The 22,261-nt window shown below is 39.2% G+C and overlaps 1 protein-coding gene across 1 annotated transcript in view; it reads right to left on the bottom strand.

Annotated features, from left to right (window-relative positions):
• Window positions 1-18,512, bottom strand: part of MEI4 (meiotic double-stranded break formation protein 4) — a gene marked incomplete at both ends in the record, with an annotated part of 81,880 nt that extends 63,368 nt beyond the window's left edge. Inside the window, 2 exons of the mRNA XM_081998507.1 lie at window positions 9,660-9,908; window positions 18,404-18,512. Of these exons, the coding sequence (XP_081854633.1) occupies window positions 9,660-9,908; window positions 18,404-18,512 (358 nt within the window). The remainder of the gene's footprint in view (window positions 1-9,659; window positions 9,909-18,403) is intronic.
• Window positions 18,513-22,261: the final 3,749 nt, after the last annotated feature.

Here is a 22,261-nt window from a genome sequence, read left to right as displayed (position 1 = left end):
TACCTTTTCTTCATTTGTAAGCCTGTCTCTATTCTGCTGTTTTCATTACTAACCAAGCTGGCTGCTTGAGAAAAAACATCTCTCTCCTCCCTCATGAACTTCTGTTTAGCACACCATTGTTGCCCTGATCTGGAACCAAGCCAAACTTCTGTATATATCAAAGCACAGAAATACTGTCTCACATATTTGAACATTTTGAAAAATTAATGAAACAATAATAAAAAGCTTCCTGGATTCTCCAAATGATGACATTTTAGAAGCCGTATATCCAACACTTTGCTTCTGCATTTCCATGCTTTTTTTATAACCAGCTTGGAAAAGAAAGCTGTTCTGTTTAAAGCTAAGGTATTTCATGCTGACATACTTTGTCCCATTTAGGAATAATTTCACAGAAATTAATACAGGACCAAGTATCTAAAATTCTCAAATTAATTGTTAAATGCCAGGATTTAAATGTTTGTTGGAAGACTTAGAAGCATATACTTCAATTTGTTAGGGATTTTGCTTATATTCTGAATTCTAAATGTTTACATGCTTTAAGAACTGAGAAGGATTTTGAGGGTATAAACATTCATTTTTAGGGGATTTCTGCAGAAGACAGCACAAATCTTCCGTAGTTCAAGTCAAATAAAGAATCCTTGCAGCAAAGATATGGAAGGATCAATAATCAGGTAACAAACATACAAATCTGGGTCAGTTAATGCTCATGAAGTACCTTCTACAACAAAAGATCTAACATATGCTTTATAATAATGATCAACTCAATGAGATGACTGAAATCTGAGTTTTAAGCTAGATAGGGGATATTTCAAGATATTAAGTGAATTAACGTTAGCTGTGAAGACTACCTGTTCGAACTGTTAGTACTGAACTGGAAATACTGTCTTATTAAAAATGCTTTGCATCATCAAACAAACTGAGCTTCGCTAAGAGACAAGAAGTATCAGTCAATGCAGACAACAGTGATCTGGGAGCAACTGTAATGAGCTGAAGGCTGAAATGAGGTGGCGTCCCTAGGAAAGCAGCTACAGTGTGCATTCCTAAAAATGCCTCTTTTCTTGAATACAGCATGGTAAAAATATTTGGCTTTTGTGCTTATATACCCAGAAGCCCACAAACAAACATCTGCTTGAGGAACTCAAATCCAAGTTTGAATTAGGTTAAGGTTGCCCAAAGAGGTTGTGGAACCCCATTCTTAGAGATAATCAGAAGCTGTCTGGACATGGTCCTGCACAACTGGCTCTAGGTAGCCGTGCCTGACAAAGGCGTTGGACAAGATGACCTCCTGTGGTCCCTTCCTACCTCAACCATTCTGTGATTCTGTATTTCCAGAGAAAAATTTGACTGCTCCTTAGCTCCCCACAGTAGACTTATGGGCAAGAGGATCCTAATTGCCACGTCCATGCTTCTTAACTAGTTTTTAACATGCTTATACATCATACATTTAACAAACTTACACATTTAGTTTTCCCCAAAACTATCATTCTGTTACCCAGAAGAAAGGAAATGAATCTACACTATATGATAAATCCCACTTGCTTTTATGAACCTTATTCACAAAAATCACTATGCATGTTTATAGGAACTTGATCTATACAGGGAATTTATAAAATAATAACAAACTCTTTCTCTTTCTGGGACAATTGGGTTGGTTTGGACTCTGAATGGGTTCCTTGTACAGAAACCTAGAAAGAAAAGGATGCTTCTTGGGTCCCTTAGCCCCACATATGTTCTTAGAACAGCTGTAGCAATGCCATCTGATAAGACAGACAGCATCTGTTTTCAAAGGGAGAAAGTTTCCACAACCAAAACAGACCTGCTATCCATGGAAGGAGCAGTACTCTGAGATTTCAATGAATCATTACACTCCAGCTGGTGCTTTTTCCAGATTGCAAATTAACTTATTTAATTATCCTGAAAAGCCCTCAGCTTTCATAAAGTTCCCCATTGTGTCACTACAATTATGGGGAACAGATTTATCTCATCATCATATTCCAAAAGCCACATTCCCATAAATCTGTGATAAACACATTTTAACTCCATTTTTGTCATCTCGCATATCTGTTCTCAATTTCCTGCTCCCCTCCTAAAAAATAAGATACTTTTTAGGTTGTGAGACATTACTTGCAATGCTGCCTACTTGCATTAGTACCATAGGTAGAAGCATGGGAGTACACTAGTACACTTAAGATGTCAAAATGACAGCTCATTTTTGAAGTACTGTCTGTATGACACCATCATACCTTACAGAAAATGCTGAGACAAAACTTAGTTAGACTGGGCTGCCCTTACGGATCTGTATGGAGAGAAGGCCACCTTTTCAGGTTGGGGGGGGGAAGGTGAGGGCAGAGGAAGGGAGGTAGAATCTCCATGCAGAAACATCACATCCCTAAGCACCAGACAAAAATAATCAGATCTGTTTTCTGTGGTGACATCAAACTAAGTGTTGACTGCTGCCCAATGGGGAATCCTCTCACCTTGGAAAAAGGAAGCTAGAAAAAGAAAGAAGCCAAAGATACCCCTCAGCGGCTGACAGTTCTCTGCAACTGTTGTTGTTTTGCATTCTTTGCTTCCTGCCAAATACCAAGGGGGAAAATGTGGTGACAGGACATAGCAATCTATAACAGCAGCTCATTCAAACATATTGACCTGAAGAAAGAGCTTTTACATAAACACACTATGGTAACTTGGAAATTCTAATCTATATTCCTCTACTTACTACCATGCCATAGGAATTAAAATCCTTGATAAGTGCTATTCAGGCCAGCTGTAAACATCTCACACCACTTCATCTTCTTTCTGAGGAGGGAAGTAATTTCTCCTAATAGACTAGTATGTTTTTATCATTATTATTCAGTCTGATTTGGACTTCTGCTCCCTGCACTAATGAGAAAGCTTCCTTTACAAGGCTGCAGACAACAAAATCACTGAGGAATTTGCATACGTTTTTGTCTGATTTTGCTGAATTAATCTGATTGGTTTCTCTCTGAAAATGAGCTTTTAAAAAAAACCTATTTTCAATTATGTTCTCCTACTGCTTCTTTTAATGTAAGCAGTCAGAGGAAACATCACAAGTTATTTAAGTCATGGTGGAGAGTTTTTCCCTTTCGGAGGTTTCAAATCAAATTATTCAGAAGAGATTTTGACTGGCTACCACTTTTTCTGCTCTCATCAAAGTAGGACTTATCTGATCCCTCCTTTGCCTACTGAGGAAATGCTGGGGCTTTAAGCTGAGCACCTGAGCTTCTGCCTCTCCCTACTGAGCAAGAAACACACAAACCATGACTTACAGGGAAGTGGAAAAGGAAGAGGTTGCTGAATTCTGTGGCCTAAAACAAGGCTGCTGGTAAACTGGAGTTGTGTATCATTTTATAATCAGTTTTACTCCATCTGATACACTGGTTGGTTTCAATTCTATATGCTTCTGCTTTTGCAACAAGTCTGAGCATCCAGCAAGAAGAAAGGAGACTGAAGAGTCTACATTCACACTGATCTACAAAGGAAATTGCTCCCTTTTTCCACATGTACAACTAAATGCCTCAAGAAACACACTAAGTTAAGGAGTGAAGAAGGAGATGTAAATTTTTTTTTTTGTCTCTGGCTCCTTTTCCCTAAAGAGGTACAAGTTGCTTCAAATGCCTTGACACAGAAAACAGAGTTTAAGGGACAGTATCCTGAAAAGTCAAACACAGCCTTAGGACTGTTAAAAATCAGATATCCATGTTAATCACATTCTGACTCAGAGTTCAGCATTTCCCTGAACATACAGACACTCTCTGGTAGGATGGGCTGGCAGCCATATGCTACTGTGGAGGCTAAGAACACAAGAGGGGACTTCAGGGCATAGCAGATGAAGTTCTACTTTAAATGATCTATAAAAGGAAGAATAAACTAAGTCTAAAAAAGCAGGGGGGGAATCTGAATTTTTTTTTTTTTAATTAGAGGATCAAGCAGTTCAGTAAATTCCTATCCACTGCATAAGAAGGGAATAACATGAACCAAGATTGAACGTGGAGCTAAGGAAGACAGAATACATACTCAATACAAGCTTAGCTAAAAAAAAAACCCTGGATAACTGATTTGGAACCCTTTAGGAGTATTGGCCTAAAGTAACTAAGGCAATAAACATCTATCCTCTAAATTGTCATTCCTAAAATACATACTTGGCAAAAAAGGCTAGAGTACTGTATTTTTACCTTCTTAGGTTGGAGTAACAGCTGCAGGCTTTTCAAATCTCTTTAACAGAGGCTGCCAAGAAACAATATGATTGTAGATTTGATGAGCTGATAACAGCTAAGGAATTTGTCTTAGACGACAGGTGCTTCAATCCATGAATCTATCAATTCATTAATGCTTTGTTAGACCCTTTGTCTTTTCATGTAGCTCCAAAGCAAAGTGACAACAGAATGCTCAAGTATTTTATATTCTTACTCTTGGAATAACACCAATGAGTTTCTCTCCTCCTCTGTGAAATTTCAATCTGAATCAAAGAGAGGCAAGAAACTTTGCTTAATACGAAATTTGATTTTTTTCTACCCATGGGCATAGTTGTCAGAACAATACTGGCAAGATGAAAAATAATGAACAGACAATTACAAAAAGATTTGCTTCTCCTCCTCCTTGGATGGCTGACGTACAGCCAAAATCAGCACCATGTAAAAGGAATACCAGTGTTCATGTGTTCAGAAAGACAGCTGCACATTATATCAAATAAGGAACTTCCAGACCCATCACAGTCAGTGAATATATACCACAGCAATTTTATAAACAATACATTAAACTGTAACAACTCATACTCCCAAACAGTTTACCTGTAGCAAAGCATGCTCCTCCCCCTTAGCAAGGAAACACAAACTTTATTTTAGGATCCCTGAGGACAAAGAACTAGTCAAGTGGGACATAAATAATTCAGACAACATATCTTTAAAAATGGATACTTCTTCTTTCTCCTTCATGTGCTTGTGCATCCATACTGTGCGCAACTTTATGTGGAGAAAGAAAACAGGCATCACAGCTTCAAAGAGCTCACAAATTTCTCACGTCAGGGAAATGAAACTTCATGGGCAGCCACTAATCATTCCTGAAGCCTCTGAAACCTACTATTTTTAATACAAACAGTAGGTGGGTGTAAGGGATGTCCAACTGTAAGGGATCACCTGGCTAGACCGGTTTCAGAGGCACCATGGTAAGAACCGAGGCCTGAGTGGCACCTTCAGTAACCCCTTAACAAATGCCCTGAGCACCATTCCACCACTATTTGGCAATGTCCTGGTTTCAGCCAGGATAGAGCTGTTTTTCTTCACAGAAGCTAATGTGAGACTGTGTTTTGGATTCGGGATGAGAAGCTGTTGATAATGTGCTGATGTTTTGGGTTGTTGCTGAGCAGTCAAGGACAGTCCAGCTTCTTGTGCTGCCCTGCTAGCAAGGAGGCTGGGGGTGCACGGGGAGCTGGGAGGGGGCACAGCCGGGACAGCTGACCCAGGCTGGCCAAAGAGATATTCCCTACCATACGACGTCATGCCCAGTACATAAACTGGAGTTGGCCGGAGGGGTGGAAATCGCTGCTCGGGGACGGGCTGTTGATCACTGGGTGGTGAGCAATTGCTGTACTGGGCATCACTTGTTCTTGTACATTCCTGTGTTGGTATCATCATTGTTGTTTCATTCTCTCTTTCTGTCCTATTAAACTGTGTTTATCTCAACCCACGAGGTTTTTTTTCCTAATTCTCTCCCCCATCCCACTGTGGGAGGGGGAGTGAGTGAGCGGCTGCCTGGTGCTTAGTTACCAGCTGGGGATAAACCACAACAGTTAATTTTGTGTCAATGTAGACTAATGGGCCGTCACAGCACCAGACTAAACAAAATTATCCATTCAGACAGTCCTGCCCCCACCCATCAAATCAGGAGATAAAACCCGTAAGGTTTGGGCAGAAAGGGGTGCCGTCTTTCCAACAATACAGCTGGCCTATAGGAGATTCTCTCCCCCCTTGCGCAGGACGCTTTACAAGGTAACTTCCCAGGGATTGAGAGGCCTTACTTGAGAGAGGGTAAGTAATTAAGAAACATACGTATGGTATTTGGCATGCTTTAAGATTGTGATTAGTGCACTCTGTTCAAAGTATTAATATGTAGCACGCCTGTGGTTTAGAATTGCAATAGTGCATTCTTCCATTGTATTCATAAAAACCTGCACTAGTGGCGTATTGGACCTGTGAGTGAAGTTCAAATATATTGTTATTAGACTTGTAAGTGAAGTTCAAATAAATTGTTAATTTGAGCCTTACAGTGAAGTCTAATTTGAACCTCACAGTGAAGTCTCTCACCATCACAGCGAGAGGAAAGCTCTCACACTCAGAATGCAGAGCTGTGAAGATACAGCTGCAAAGTGAACCTTACTGAAGGACTTGAACTCTTCAGCTGCCAACAGGCAGCAGCAGACACAAATGCAGGATCTGATTCTTACTGCATGAGATTTTCCAGTGGTGGCTTTTGTGAAACCCTGGTATTCTTGCTTCTATACGGAGTTGTTAAGCAGAACACAAGAAAGCAAAAAAAAAAAAACCCCAAAAAATCAAACCCTAAGCTTTTCAAGAGGTTGCATTATTAAGCAGAACACCAACTCCAAAAAAAAGTCTGGATAAACAAGTGGAGGAAGAAAAGATCCATGGTAGTTGTAGATTACTTGGCCCTAAGAACAAGCCCAGTTATCCTTGGTCCTAAAGAGAACCTTTCTGGTGTGATATTAGGTAGTAAACTTGGGCAATATACCATCAACAACAAACCACAATGGCTTGATGGATCTATAGTAGCCTTCAGGTGAACAGGATGGAGCACCACTTATAGCACTTTTCCTCTCAACTTAAGAGGGCACAAGGAGCTTGAGTCTATCTCAATAGTAGCCACTCTTTAGCTTCTAATCTCCATGGGCTTGAAAAATCTCAAAACAGGCACAACACACAAGAGAGGACTTTTTTTTTTTTTCCCAGAGCAGATGATGTCAGTAGTAGAGTGGCCTCTATTTCTGGTAGACTTTGCTTCTACAACCACCTTCCTTTAAATGCCAACCACAGGTGTTCTGCTCTTAATACACATCATCTACTGGATCACCAGAAGAGTGCACAGATCTCACCAACAGATACCTCATCAGGTATCAGTAACAATCTTTCTTTACTCAAACACAAGAAACTGAGCATTTGTCTCCAATGTGACTGTAACCACGAATGCTCACTCAGCAATTTTATCTGTCTGATGAAAAACATCTTCTTTCCAAAATAACATATGACTCAAATCCATTGATCCATTATCAGAAGAGTTCATATGTCATGCCAAGGTTTGGGGGGGGGGGGGGGGGGGGGAAGGAAACAGTAAAAAGAAAGAAATAAAACAAAAAATGGCCATCTCAAAGTTAGACTCCAAGAGCTCAAAAGCGTCCTTTCAAAGTTAAGGAAAACCTGTACAAAGAAATAGAAATTATGATACAGTTCAGATTTTCCACATATTCTTGCTCTTTTACATGCAAGTGGTTAAGAGAAACTGAGGGTGAAGACTATGCCCTACTTCTCTGGGACAGCATGTGATGCAGGTGAAGCTGATGTGAACTCCCATCAATACTTCAAATGTTGAAAGGTCTTCTGCCCAAAAGGTTTATCAGCAGTTTATCAACATAAATATAAACAAACATCTGAAGGGAAAAGCAGCTGCACACTAATCCTTCAAATTAGTAGCGTGAAGCGGAAGGAATATAGAAGGATTATAGATACCACACACTCATCTCCACTATTTAGGATTCCATTAGCTAAACATAGACTGAAATTAAAGCTTGGTTTGACTGAAAAATGAGACTTGGTCACCGACCCAAGGTATGTTTGAACAGGTTGCTGAGACCATAAAAAATGAAGAGCTATCTATGAATAACAGCTTACTGAAGTAAGATTTGGGAGTCATGGGACTTTTTCTAAGCCAGTCAGCCTATTGCTAGCCGAATGGAGAGGGACGTCTTTTGTGGTCAATTCACCATATCCATGTTAGTGAATATTGCAATGGCTCAAGTGAACCATGAACTGTAGAGTAAGCATGCTATTTCCCTGTACAGATAATGAAGAAAGCACAGAAAATTTAGTGCAGCTGTAAACATCTAAAATTAGGCAAGGTTTATCACATTTTAGGTCTGTGAACAAACTTCACTGTGACTATGGCAATGAAAATTAACGTCCTTTGGAAGAGGTGTTATTCACCAGGGACAGTTGCTTTTGTCTGCCCATCTCAACTAAAAGAGCTCATTTTGGCAAGTGAGATATCAGTATTGCTCAGTTCAACAGCTTGGGGTAAAGAATCTTTAAAAAGTTAGACTTGGAACACAGAAGTTGCAGATGAATTGATTTCATTTCTAGTGATTGATATGTTCTGCTTAATCCATAGTCATAATATCCTCTCCAGACATTAGATGTTAATAAATCTCTCCAGATGATATGCATCATATGCAATCAGTTCTTTACAACATTAAGACACCTGTTGCAAACAGCAGCTTGAAAGTTACTTTTACTCTTAAATACACTTGATGTTTGGAATAGTTTGCAGAGAACAGACACACAAAAAATAACTAAGTGTGAATAGTCCTTAAACCACTTCTCTAGAGAGAAAGGTCTATTACAGGGAAAAAAAAAAATCGTTAGCGCTTCTAGCTAAAGTCTAATACAACCCTACTATCAGTCAAAGTCAGCATCGAGAAATCTTTTCACAAGGCAATAAAGAAGCTAACATTTCACTACAAAAGCATTCCAGTAAAGCCTCATTGAGTTTTCTATCAGGGAACCTTGTAAAAATCTCAAGTCATAAGGCAACTAGCTAGACGTTTTGATTTTGGAGATCCCCTCAACAGTGAACTGTTTCTATCCTTCAGCCCTGAGCATTTTGACCTCCATCTCCCAGAAGGAATATCTCCCCAGAGCCCGGAGACATCCTCCACTGCCTGATTTCCAAGCTCATCCTGTGCCACTGATCTCTCAGAGTGAGAATGACTCATTCCACATGCACAAGTCAGAAAAACAGTACTGTTTGAACTCATCTTTTTTTTCTTCATATTCTTTAACTAACAGCTTTCCTGAATCCTACAATATCAGATTCACAATATTTTATCATGTCATCATAAACACTGACAGCATCCACAGGCTAAATACATTAACAGACATAGCAGGCATACAGTCCTTTGTCTGCCCAACCTTCTCATTATACACATTAGGGATTCATGCTTTCAACACATTAGGCTTTAAAGATGCTTAAAATCAGAATTTAAGTGGTAAAAAAATATGCAATATGTCTTTACTTAGAAATGTAAATAGGGTTCATCAATATTCTTACAAACCAGAATCTCCAAGGTTACAGAGTTACACTTTGCATTGACAATTTTGTCTGTAAATTATTCTGTATGATACATGTTGATTCTGAAGGTTAAAAATGTAAGTTCTGTGTAAGCAGCAGATTCTCAAGCTCAGTCCCATCACAAATGAATTAAGTGTTCTACTACGTCAGGGCTCTGGGAATAATAGAAAGCTGTACACTGAAGACTCTCATATCTAGGTACAAGAAATGGTGCAGGCAACACAAAAGCTGTCTGTTTCCTTGCTACTGCAACATAGTCAGAAATTATTTCAGAAACTTACCATTTTCCAAGCAGAATCTCGGACAGATCTTGTTCAAAAGAAGTTCCTGACGTAATCGAAGAACTTCAGCTTCCAGCGCTTCAACTTTCGATTTCCATCCAAAATCTTGTTCAGATATGATTTTACCAAGGTGTTCAGTGTATTCTTTGCAACTCTTCCCTGATGGTTTTGAGTGGATAATTGCAAAAGCCAATGCTAGTTTTGATATTTTCAGAAACCAAACTTGTTTTTCTCTTCCACCATTGATTTCTATTACATTAGAAAAACAGAAAACAAAAAAGTAACTTCACTATGACTCTAATAGGCAAATTATGCACAGTATTTTCTTGGCTTTGAAAACTGTTCAACAGTGAGACCAATTATTTTGTTTCCAGTGCATTCCTAAATCATCAAGAAAAAGAGTAAAAATATAAGCATCTGTGCACAATTTGAGAATAAAACATACATGAGCTGCACTCTAGCTATAATAAAATTCAGGCAGTTTTTGAGAATAATTGTGGTATCAATTGTGGTAACAACAAACACTTCAAATAGCCTTATTCTAGCAAAATTTTAAATGCAAATGTTATCTTCACTCAAACAAAGCTGAAAACAGTAAAACTACTAACCTCAAAAAAAACCCCTGACACCTCTCCCCCCTGAAAAGAAAAGAATCCTAAGCCCATGACTGAAGAATGCATATGGGGTTATTTACACTTTACTTTGTTTAAACACAATACATACAATTTCTTGAAAGTGTACCAAAAAGTACACGTACAACTTCTGCTTTTGGACACATAGTATTGCTGCACTTGCGGTTCTAAGTCTACATTAAGCCTCAAGCCTGCAGAGAGGTCTATGCAGACAGCTTTAAAGTGATGCAAGCGGCTAGTAAGATAAGTGAAGGAGACAGTTTTATTAGCTGTTACAAACAGTGAGGATGGGGGCAAAAGGCATTATAGGAGACAGAAAAAGAAAAGATTTATATAGATGATTATGTCTTGGGCAAAAGCACAGGACCTAGGAATGGAAAAGTAAAAAAATAAATTAAAAATAACTAAATATCCAGCCTACCTAATTAGTAAAGTTTTTTTTCCCAATTCCACACTATTTTCTTTCAGTAGATCACTGTGGTTTTCTTACTTGAAAAAGTATTATTTCCATAATAATAATAACAAAACAAAAACAAACAAAAAAATTACTTCCCATGCTTTCGTCCTGTCCTAGACATCTAGAAATTGTTCATAATACTATTTTCCTTGTTATCCAAGAAAACTGCAGACTAAGCACCATAACAAGTTGTGCTGAGTATCTGTGAAAAGTCACAGCACAGGTTTGAATAAGGTATTTTATGCCATCCTTTCACCAGATCACCTGGTATCACTAAGCTGATATCTTCCTTTGGTTCTCCTGAACACTGGACAGTAAGTCATAAATCATCACATACTTATTTATCCATTGGGGCACTTACAGAAAGAGCTGCCTTTTAAATATTGCTTTCACCTTTCAAATAATTCTGAAATGCACAAACAATTCCTGTACATTCCTTGCACGCTGTCCATTCAGACACACCAGTCAGTTACACTTAGAAACGTACAGAGCGTTTTGGGATAAGGGGATAAGACTGTAAAATTTCATTGGGATCTATCTACATACAGCTATGTTTTAAGCTACTGTTCTCCTAGAAACACTACATTCCTGCCCTGTGTCAGGGCAAAAACACCTAGTCTAAGCCACCAGAGTACACTTACGTGAGTGTACACCAGTGCACTCTGCTAATGAAAGAATAAGCCCTTAGAAACTGAACTATACTATCTATAACCACTGGTTATAGCAATTATGCATTAAATAGTACTTTTTGCAAAATTTCTTTCTTGTAAAAAACTATTTCACACAACTTTTCCATCCATTTCTAAGAACTCCAGTGAAAAAGCAGAAGTTAATTCTCTCAGCCTCAAAGGATCATTACTTCTGTGGGACAACAAACTGATATAAGATTCTTGTTTGCCTTATACATCAAAGGAAATGTTTTACATATACAGAACCATGCAAGTAATTGAACTGAAGTGAAATATATGAAGCCACACTGAAAGAAGAGTAAATAGTAACAGTAAATCCAAATAGTCAAATCCAAAATCTTTGGCTTTGAACTGGAAAGGTGCTTCCCAGATTATCATAGAATCATAGAATGGTTTGGGTTGGAAGGGACCCTCAAAGGTCATCTAGTCCACCGCCCCTGTGCAATCAGCAGGGATATCTTCAACTAGATCAGGTTGCTCAGAGCCCCGTCCAACCTGACCTTCAATGTTTCCAGGGATGGGGCACCTACCACCTCTCTGGGCAACTTGTACCAGTGTTTCACCACCCTCAGTGTGCAAAATGTCTTCCTTATATCTACTCTGAATCTACCCTCTTTCAGTCTGAAAGCATTACACCTTGTCCTATTGCTACAGGTCCTGATAAACAGTTTGTCCCCATCTTTTCTTACAAGCCCTCTTGAAGTACTGGAAGGCTGCAATAAGGTCTCCCCAGAGCCTTCTCTTCTCCAGGCTGAACAACCCCAACTCTCTCAGCCTGTCCTCACAGGAAAGGTGTTCCACCCCTCTGATCAAATTATCAAATTCCTTTTTGTGGCCCTCCTCTGGACCTGCTCCAACAGGTCCATGTCTTTCCTGTGCTGAGGGCTTCAGAGCTGAACGCAGGACTCCAGGCGGGGTCTCACCAGAACAGAGTAGAGGGGCAGAATCCCCTCCCTCGACCTGCTGGCCATGCTGCTTTGGATGCAGCCCAGGTTACAGTTGGCCTTCTGGGCTGCAAGCACACATGTCCAGGTTTTCATCCACCAGTACCCCCAAGTCCTTTTCAGCAGGGCTGCTCTCAATCCTTTCATCCTCCAGCCTGTATTGATAGTGGGGGTTGCCCCGACCCAGGTGCAGGACCCTGCACTTGGCCTTGTTGAACCTCCTGAAGTTCACACAGGCCCATTTCTTGAGCTTGTCCAGGTCCCTGTGAATGGCATCCTGTCCCTCAGGTGTGTTATCTTCTTAATAGAAGTTTTACCCAGATATCACTCAAACGGTGTCTGTCAAGCTCAGTTCTTACCAAGTCTCTTTGCAGAGCAGAGACACAAAGTAAGGCAGGCAGAACGATGTCTTACAAATGGTTTTCACTGCTGGTTTATTATTTTGATATCTCCAGAGACTACTTTGCAATAGCTTTCTGATTCACCTTCTCTTTAAAAAAGGACAAATAAAGATTCACTTTGTGCTTCAAAACATGCTTTGTCACTACTAGCATTTTCCTTTAAATTACATTCAGGGAAGTTGCAGAAGCACCAACATTTCAGTATTGGTCAGGGGATGGTATTTAATTTCAGCTTTTCATGATGTTCAGGTGCATCTGATCATTAGAGAATCACAATCAATACCTTCTTTTCTATCATGCTCTGTTTATTTCTACTCACATGACATACCACTACAAAGAAAAGACAGTTAGCTCTTTGACCACTGATACTTTACCCCATGCACTTTACACATCTCAGCCCACAACTCTAAATACAATGATTTAGAGTCAAAACATCTCCAATAAAAATATCCTAGTAAGTAGACAAGGAACTGGAATGGGAGTAATTGAGACTGAGTTTCTACAGCTCAAGGAAATTTATAAGTGATGCTACTTTAGTAGTATTTTTTCACCACTTATAACCAAACTAAAGAGAGTAACTTTTCTACTTTGTTTTAAAGGGGAATACTACATTTCAACCAGAGCACAAACCTTAGTGCACATGCTAATAATAAAACATGGACAAGCTAAAGGTTCTTTCACCCTCAACATGCCAAAATGCGATTTTCTAAAGGAGATGTTTCCCTAATAAATCACATAAACCATGGTATCTTACCTAATTTTGCTTTACATCATAATCATCAAAATTATAAATAGCATTCCACCTCAAAACTTAGGACATACAGTTAAGAGTGAAATTTCGACTTTGAGGGAGGCCTTTTCCTCTTTAACATCTTATACAAATTAAATTCTACAGTAGGAGTGCCTTACACCAAATGAGTTTAATGAGGTATTCTTACTCTGGAGAAAAAGAATCACTCCTTTTCTGGAATAATTCTTGGAAAGATGCTGTTAAAAAAAAAAAAGCAGCACAGATCACAAAGTTAGTTCTTCTTAAGAACAAGACACAATCAAGCAGTTTTTGGAGAAGTAATCCTGCTGGAATCTCAAAATCTCTTGTTTAAAAACGGGGTGATTAATGACAAATGGTGATATACATGCATGTATTTCCAGAAACAGTGGATTTCATAAAGATTTTATAGAGAACATACAGCTCTTTCACGTCCTTTCTATTACTGTCAGTATTACCATCTTGCTTCTCTTTTCTTCTTTTATGATCATGAAAAGAGAAGTTTGTGGAATGAAAAGCAGGAGTCGTACGAGTTGATTCAAAATTTTCCACCGTTCCCTAAAGGGACAACTACTCTCTCAGAAACCACTGTAAAATCTTCCAGAACATAACACATCAGACAACACTGTTAGAAATACAGGGATGCTGGCCAACTGTGCATTAGCAAAAATTGCACAGCAATCTGTTGCGCTCAGGAAGTGCTGCAACTGAAGACCACCAAATGCAAATGCATTCCACTAAAAGCATATTGGCAGCTACAGAGTTTTATCAATAATATTTTTGCTTATATCAGCAATTATTCAGCTGCTGAAATAATTACAAAAGAAGTCATGAACTGTCCTGTACAGCTATCTGTTAGATAACCAAGGGGAACTAAGAGGTGGTGTAAGATCCTTTGAGGACCTTAAACAGGATAACAGAAAGAACCAAGGTAAATCCGATTCATAAGCACTACCCTACTCCATCAACCTGCCAGTCCCACTGCCTTGCAACTGCATTTGATGCAGCAGCTTGTATTACACCACTAACTACAGCGAGATACCTTTCTGGTAAGTCTCACCTTGTTTTAGACACTGTCTGCAACATGTGAAGAGGAAATAATTCCCACTAATTAGAAAAAAAACCCCACCAGTTTCAGAGTATCACCTTTTTAGTTAATGTTCTTCTCAGTTGGAAACTTCATATATTTAACTCCACTCCAAAGGTCAAAGGTTTCACATTATTGGTTAAAAACCCTAAATATTTCACATCATTCATAGTTACTAAAAACATCCATTAAAGCTATGAAACTTGCAGCTAAACTTAAATCATTCATTAAAGTAATTTTAACAAGCTATAAATCTCCTATTTCCAAAAAACCTGCAACTCCACAGAAGGGCTGTTTATGCACCTCAAGAGGAAAAAAAACCCACTCCTGGATGCTACTTGGGTTTTTCTACCTCGTGCCAGACTTGCACTCCTGTCAACAATAGTTGACAGGGAGAACAATAATTTTGCCTTTAACAGAAGTGCAGGGACGAGCTCTTCATTATTCTTTGCATTAGTACACATGAACTAAAGGAACTGGCCTCCCAAACAGGATTAACCTAGAAAGGGGTACAGTTAAGCCTGCAGTCAGATCAAAATGGACTGCTCCCTGAGGAGAAAACCCAGTGATCTTGGGATGAGCCTCTCCCAGCTCCTGGGCCCATGTCCATGGGTATCTCTCAGCAGCTCTGGGTTTCTCTACCCAGAGGAATGGCAGCATATCCTGCACCCAGCCATCAAGGGATGAGCTACTCAGCACAGGTGAATCCTCAGCTGTAGAGCTTTTACAAAGCCTTTCAGGTGTGTTTATGGGTAAAGGAGATGAATAATTTTAGATAATTTGCCTTTCTGAGCACTACATACAGTTTTCTGGCTGACCTTGGAAACAGGGAAGTCACGGAGCAATGGGGGGAACAGGGGTTAAGTTACACTGTAATTTAAAATTATAAGGCACCTCACAATAAAGCCAAAACCTAAACGTATTTGAAATAATTCAACATTTGAGTAATACTCATTTATGTCACAGAATTGCACACCTTAGGCATGATCTCTAACTTTGCCCATGAAAATCATGGCTAATAATAGAAGAAACTTCTGCAAATGCCATAGACAAAACCTTATTGCTTACACCAGGACATTTATTTGTTATTCAGATCATTGTCATCTAAGATTGAAATTTAAAAAATTAAGAGTAAGACACAAAATAGACTGTAACTCAACTTCCAGGTCATTCAAGGGCTCAGTTTTCTTCACATTTGGAAGACAATGACAGGACACATAAAAGGATTTGTCAGGACAGAAACAAATTGCCATTCACCACTACTACACAGCTAAAAATCTTCAGACAGTCCTAGATAATAGTATGTAACAAGTATCCGAAAAATGGTTTTCCGTCTAAATTTAAGTGTGTGGTCTGTCATTAAAGGCACAAAATAATAGGAAAAACTGTTGTGTTGCCATGATTTTTACTTCAACTAGTCTGTCAATACACACTGCAGATAAGGGTGAAAAAATTACCTACATCTTTGTAACCTCATTCTGCATTACACAATAGCAGCCAAGATGTTGTCTCATTATATAATGACGCACAAAATCCTGCAAGTGCTCTAGTGGAACTAGGCTGAGTTGCAGACACATAAGGCGGTAACATTAAGCAATAAAAAAATAAACTTGATTTAATTGGTATGCCTAACATAATACTGTCCTTCATGTATATAATAAATAATGATAATGGGACAGCTGCATAATCAAGATAAACTAAAGTATGCCTTGTGTACCAGTTAAGCAGCTTTTATTGTGAAAATATATATTAAACAAAGGCTACCCCACAGTGTCATTTTTAAACAACCTATACTCATAATAGTATGTAGATATGTAATGTGGACATACTTACTGAGGGAAAAACTTGGTTTTACTACCACAAGCCCAAACATTACCTCCAGCATATTTTTTAAAATGGATGTAAGATGCTAAAATGATACTGAAAATAATAAATATTTAAAATACGTTATGTCAAAAGCACAAGGAAACTTGATTAAAATGTAAAGATTTATTTCTTCAAACAATTTAACTTTTAAATTTTTAAACTTCTACCTTCTAAAATGAAGTCGTTTAAATTCTCTAAAACCAAATAACATGAACAAACCAAAAAAATATTTTAGAGCTTCTTAACATTCCTCTACTATAACCATTTCATAGCACTTCAGAACATAAGCAAACATAATCCCTCGGGACTTCAGTAACGTTTCAGAGGTAGGATTTATCTCCTCTTAACTACAGAAGTCTACAGTTTAGAAGGCTACAGCCAAGCTAGCTGTCTGGACTTTATGATCAATGGGCAGAAACAGAGATTTCTAATGTTAAAAATAAGTCAAGTGATTTGTACATCTACCTTGTGATGAAACTAAGTCATGACCCAGCAACACTTCTTTCCCTCCCCAGACTACAAAGAGAGTTAAGATGACTAGATCAGATGCACATATGTGTATCATGGACAGCTAACTTCAGTGAGATGAGTTGGTGCACCACAGACAGCTAAAGCCGAGACCTTCAAAAAACCATTTAACTACCTAACTAACAAGCTAAATTTTGCAAGGCTAAAATTAGCACCATTTAAAAGAAGTCTGTAATCCTAGATGTCTTGAGTATCTCTGGGGGAAAAAAAAAAAGCGTTCTAGAAGAAAGTGCAAAAATCACAGAACAATTTTGTGAGAATAACTTTGTGAACATTTAAACATTGTCCAGGCACAAAGAAAATAGCATGGTTGTGCAAAGTAACAGATATGGAAACATCAAGTACGTCCAGAATTAATAAGAATAAAACAATCAATTTGTCCCCTCGTAAAGTTACTGTGCATCACACTTCAGTGAGATCATGTGAGGAAATTATTTCCTTCCATTTGAAAATGTGTAAACTCCCAATTTAAGATACCACAAGTATCCTGATACTCCCATAACTATACACTTATTTAGTATTTTGCTTTCTGAACAGAATCATTTGATGGGTTTTTTTAACTGTCTATAGACACTAACATAACTGTAACCACATTTAAACAGGTAGTGCCTGAATATTAGTTTATGAAGCACTGGAAATTGTAAAAGACAGTGAACCATGGAAGTGACTTGCCAAAGATTCACAGCCAAGTCCATAGACAAGTGTTTTTTACACTTTATTCAGCTCAATTACTCGTTTATTCAAATTAAGAAAGCAACCAGGAAATAAGACAAAATTAATCATCCCTTTCCTCCACCGGTCATTGAGAAAAATGCAGGAGACTGAGCACTATGATTTCTAAATTCCTAAGGACAGAAACAATGATTGCAATTCACTGACATTAGAAATAATCAGTTTCAGGTGAAAATACTGATAACTCTTTGATAACTCTCTGATAACTATTTTCTGTTGTATCTGCCTACTTAATGCAACCTCATTTTAATGAGCAAAGCGCTAACAACATTAATTGAAGTCTAGCACCTATCCAGTACAACTTAGCAACAATACAGAATTCTTACTTGTAACTGGGGTGAAATGAGCAGGAAAAAAACTTCAGATTTGTTATGTATCAGGAAAGAAAACTAAGAATCTGAAGAAATATAGACACGATATTCATAGCTTATCTTCTTCATTAATAATAAAAAAGCGGTGCAACCTTCACGTGAAGGCTGCCATTTCCTTCCACATAAACGGAACCTTTCATCAGGAAACCACTCCCGCACTGCCCAAGACGACCACAACAGCCCTCCCGCACGCTGCCTGGAAGGAGAACCCTCTCCGGCGGGTGGGAGGCACCTCCTCAGGCCGCTCCCTCACGCCCGGAGCCCTCACCCAGCCTCTGGCCGCGGGGAGGCCGAAGCCCTCGGGAAGCCCTGACGGCCTCGGGCCCCAACCCACCTGCGCCGGCAGCCCCGCCGCGGGGGCCGCTCCCCGGCTCCATGGCGAGGGGCAGCGCCCGCCGGCCGGCAGCCGCCCTCACAGGCGCCCGGCCCGGCTCCGCGCTGCCCCCTGGCGGGCCGCGCTCGGAGGGGCGGGACGCGAGCTCACCGCCCGTGCCGGGCCCTGCCGGCGCCTCGCGCAGGCCCAGCCCCGAGGGACTGTGGTGGGAGACCTTCCGTATAGGCCGTCCTCGTCCCACCCGTGGTTATCTCGGCCAGTCACGGGTGTCTCCTGCGGGTGTTACCAGAGCCTGCTGGCTTATGCTGTGGGCCTTTCCTCCCACTCGCTGGGCAGGGTTGCGAGTCGTGAGGCAAGAGGGAGGGACAATGGCCACCTTGCTGCAAAGCTGGCCTTGGTCTGGAAGGGGAAGGACAGGGAAGCAGGGGAGCCGTGCAGGAGGTGGCTGAAATAACAAGGCCGAAAGAGAGGGGAGCACAGCTGTGGGCATGCCTTGGGCGAGCTGGGCCCTGCGGAGGGGTCCGGGTGTGGCCCCTGGGCGGGCGGCCTGCGTGGTTTTCACGCTCAGCCTGCTGAGGGTCGAGGTGACACTTTCAGAGCTCACCATCACCTCAGTCACTCAAAGGGACCCGCCATGTTTATACACTGTTGTACGCATGGTCTCGAGTCTGTGTCATTTTTACCGCTATAAATTGCCTGAAGGTCTCTTGAGCTATTTTGTTGATTATTTTAGGTCTCCTTAAACATTTCTTATGTTTGGATATCCTAAGAGCAAATTAGATCATAAAACTTCAAAGCAGTATTTCTTTAATGGTACATTGAAAATAGAAGCTGCCTTTTAGCTGAAACACTGTGATCAAAGCTCACCGGTTAACTTAAGAAATTGTTTTTGTATGTAAAATTATATTCTTTATACAAACTGTGCTGAAAAGGCCGTGTTAAGACCTTCTTGGCCAGAAATGGAGCCTCTTCAGCTGAGGAGGGTGAGGAGGGAGGACAGGAGGAGAGATCAGAAACTAGTAATGAAGTCAGATGCATTAGGCGCAGTTAGGCTTATCACAGTGTGTCAAGTTCTTAAGTAGAGGGGGATTGATCTTTCTAAACACAGAAGTACTCAGATGTGACAAACAATACATACTTTTAAAATGCTCATCCCCATTTTTTGTTCCTTGATAATCTAAACAGTTTTATTTTTAACACGTTAAATTAGTTTATTCAACAAATTAACTATTTTTTATCAAGATACATAGTGGTAGACTTCTGAGCTAACATACTTAATTTTTTTTTAATTCGAAAAATAAATTTACCATCCCAACTACAGAAAAATGTTAACACATTGGAACATTCATTTTAGACTTCAAATGACTGAAATAAATTAGACTGAATAATTTAGAGACTATTTTCATTCTGACAGCACTACTTATTTCCCAGTAAACCCCAGGGGAAAAGTAACAAAACATTCTCCAGCTTTTTATTATGGTGACATATCAGCAGCTACACTTTGTTTATGATTTTCTGTGCATCTTTTGTGCGTGTAAGTGATGCAGACGCTTTGCGAAGTGGACAGTCATGTAGATCAGAACACGCACATTTTCCCATAACCTTTTCAACTGTGTCTAAAAGAAAAGATTCAGAGACAGCAGTGTTTTTACCTGCAAACCTGGGGTTTATATACAGAGAGCTGAATCGAAGAAGCAGAATTGGGCAGAGGTAACACTAATGCTGTTCTGAAAAAGAAAGTGCCTCTGACTGCTTTTGTGAGAGTACCAGTCCTACCTGCAACTGTAGGCTTACTGAGAGGCACCTAAGAATCCTGAGACCTTCTATCATTAAACAGCTGCCTGGAGGGATGTTTTTCACTTGGTTATTAGTATGTATCTAAGAGCTGCATGAATTTAGTTTTAGATACACAGCCCTTTTCCTTTGGATTTGGAGCTAGTAGTAGTTAAAGGAAATGTGTCTTAAACTTATAAAGTTATTGTATGCAACTTTCAGAATACTAACCAAAGTACACCTTTTTACAGTTTTTAGGTTTGCCTTTAAAATAAAAGGAAGCATCCCAATATTTTCAAGGTGGAAAAAAGCTGTTTCCCCCCCTTAACAGAGCATCTCTGAGGACTTTTTTATTCATCTAAAAGCAGCAAAATCTGGGCACAATTAACCGCAGACTCCCTGAGATATGTGATCCTGTTCTACTGAAGAACACTTTTCAAAATAACATATAGAACTTGTATTAACTTTATGCACTGAATATTACCAATGGTTACATAATCTAACATTACTTTTTCATAAGGGAACAATATGTTTGTATGCATGTGCATTCAAGCACATGTACAACACAATGTTATATCCAATAAATAAAAAATAAGATACAATTACCATTTTGATATCCAAACCTGGGATGATTAGCACTGCATGTAATCTCAAGTGAACCAACAGTAAAATCAAGCTTTGATTTGAAATGAGCAGTTTATAGATCATGAAGGAAGCTGATTCTACTAGTTGCAGATAAATTCTTTTGATCTCTGTTTCTGAAGATGCCTTTTGATCTCAAGAACAGTCAAAGGATATATTCATGGCAAAAGGTCATACAAAATAATTAGCTGCTTTTATTAATAATTAAACATAAAAGCAGTGCAGGTGTTTAATCACATTAGAGGTCATGAATTCTCAGTATTTAACCAATCCACATGCTGAATAATTACAGACGAGTCAGTGGTCAACTCAGAACAAACTCCAAAAACACAGGCTTCAATCAATTGTTTAAAGGAAATGGATTACACTAATGTTGAACATGCAGGCCCTGCTCTTCCTGGATGCCTCCAGTATCAACAACAGTTAGAGCAAACACGAAAGAATAACTTTTCACTTGGAGAACTACAGTCTGTTGGAATTCATCAGACATCTTTATATTTTAATGCATCTCAATTTACCTGAGAGCTGGAAGTGTCTGAAAACGCGTCTGAAGTAATGCTGCCTCAACTGTTGTGGTTTGCAATTTTGTTTAGCTGATGTACAGCAAGAGATAGAGCAGCTTGAGAAGAGTGTCTGAAAATCATGAGCAGGAACATCAGTGTCTTCTCATTCGAGCTTTCATTCTTCTGTGTTACAGGGCTATATTTAATTAAAAATAAACATTTTGGCATCATGATTCTTCATTACTCAGCATCATGCTCTTTTCAAAATAGATTACAGTGTGTTTGTGATGGCTCTATTTTGTACGTAACTCTGACGACAGAAATACGGTTCAAGTAGTCCCCTTGATCATAATCTGCAATTCTAAACAAATCATCTGATTTAGGACATTCAGGGCAATAACTTCTTTGTTACATTTCAGAGATTACCATCAGGAAAAAAAAGATAACACTTCAGCATCTGATGCAATGAAAACCTCGTTCTACAAAAGCAATGTAAAAAGTTAGACGTACTATGGGGACGACAGGGAAACAAACAAAACTTGCTACCATTAAGAAGCAACTTACCATCAGTTGTGACGGTGTGCTGTTATGAATAGTGCTTTATTTAAGTATTACCACTTAATATAACACTGTGCAATTAGATGTACACACAAGATAATGACAACAGATTCCATTCTTTTGTATACACTATATACTAAAGAAAGAGAAAGCCTTTCCCTCAAAGAATTTCACCATCTGGAAATCAGTACTAAAAGGTTCCCACACCACCAAGTAATAAAAAGGGTAAAAGCATGTTAGCAAGTAATCAGGATGATGGCCATACTGTAGTGTAGAGATGTTTAAAAATGAATGTGACAATATAGCAGACAATTTT

The sequence above is a fragment of the Phaethon aethereus genome (genome assembly GCF_964289735.1).
Source record: "Phaethon aethereus genome assembly, chromosome: 3".
NCBI lineage: Eukaryota > Metazoa > Chordata > Aves > Phaethontiformes > Phaethontidae > Phaethon > Phaethon aethereus.
Note: the sequence above shows the minus strand (reverse complement) of the source record. Positions and strands in the feature narration are given on the sequence as shown.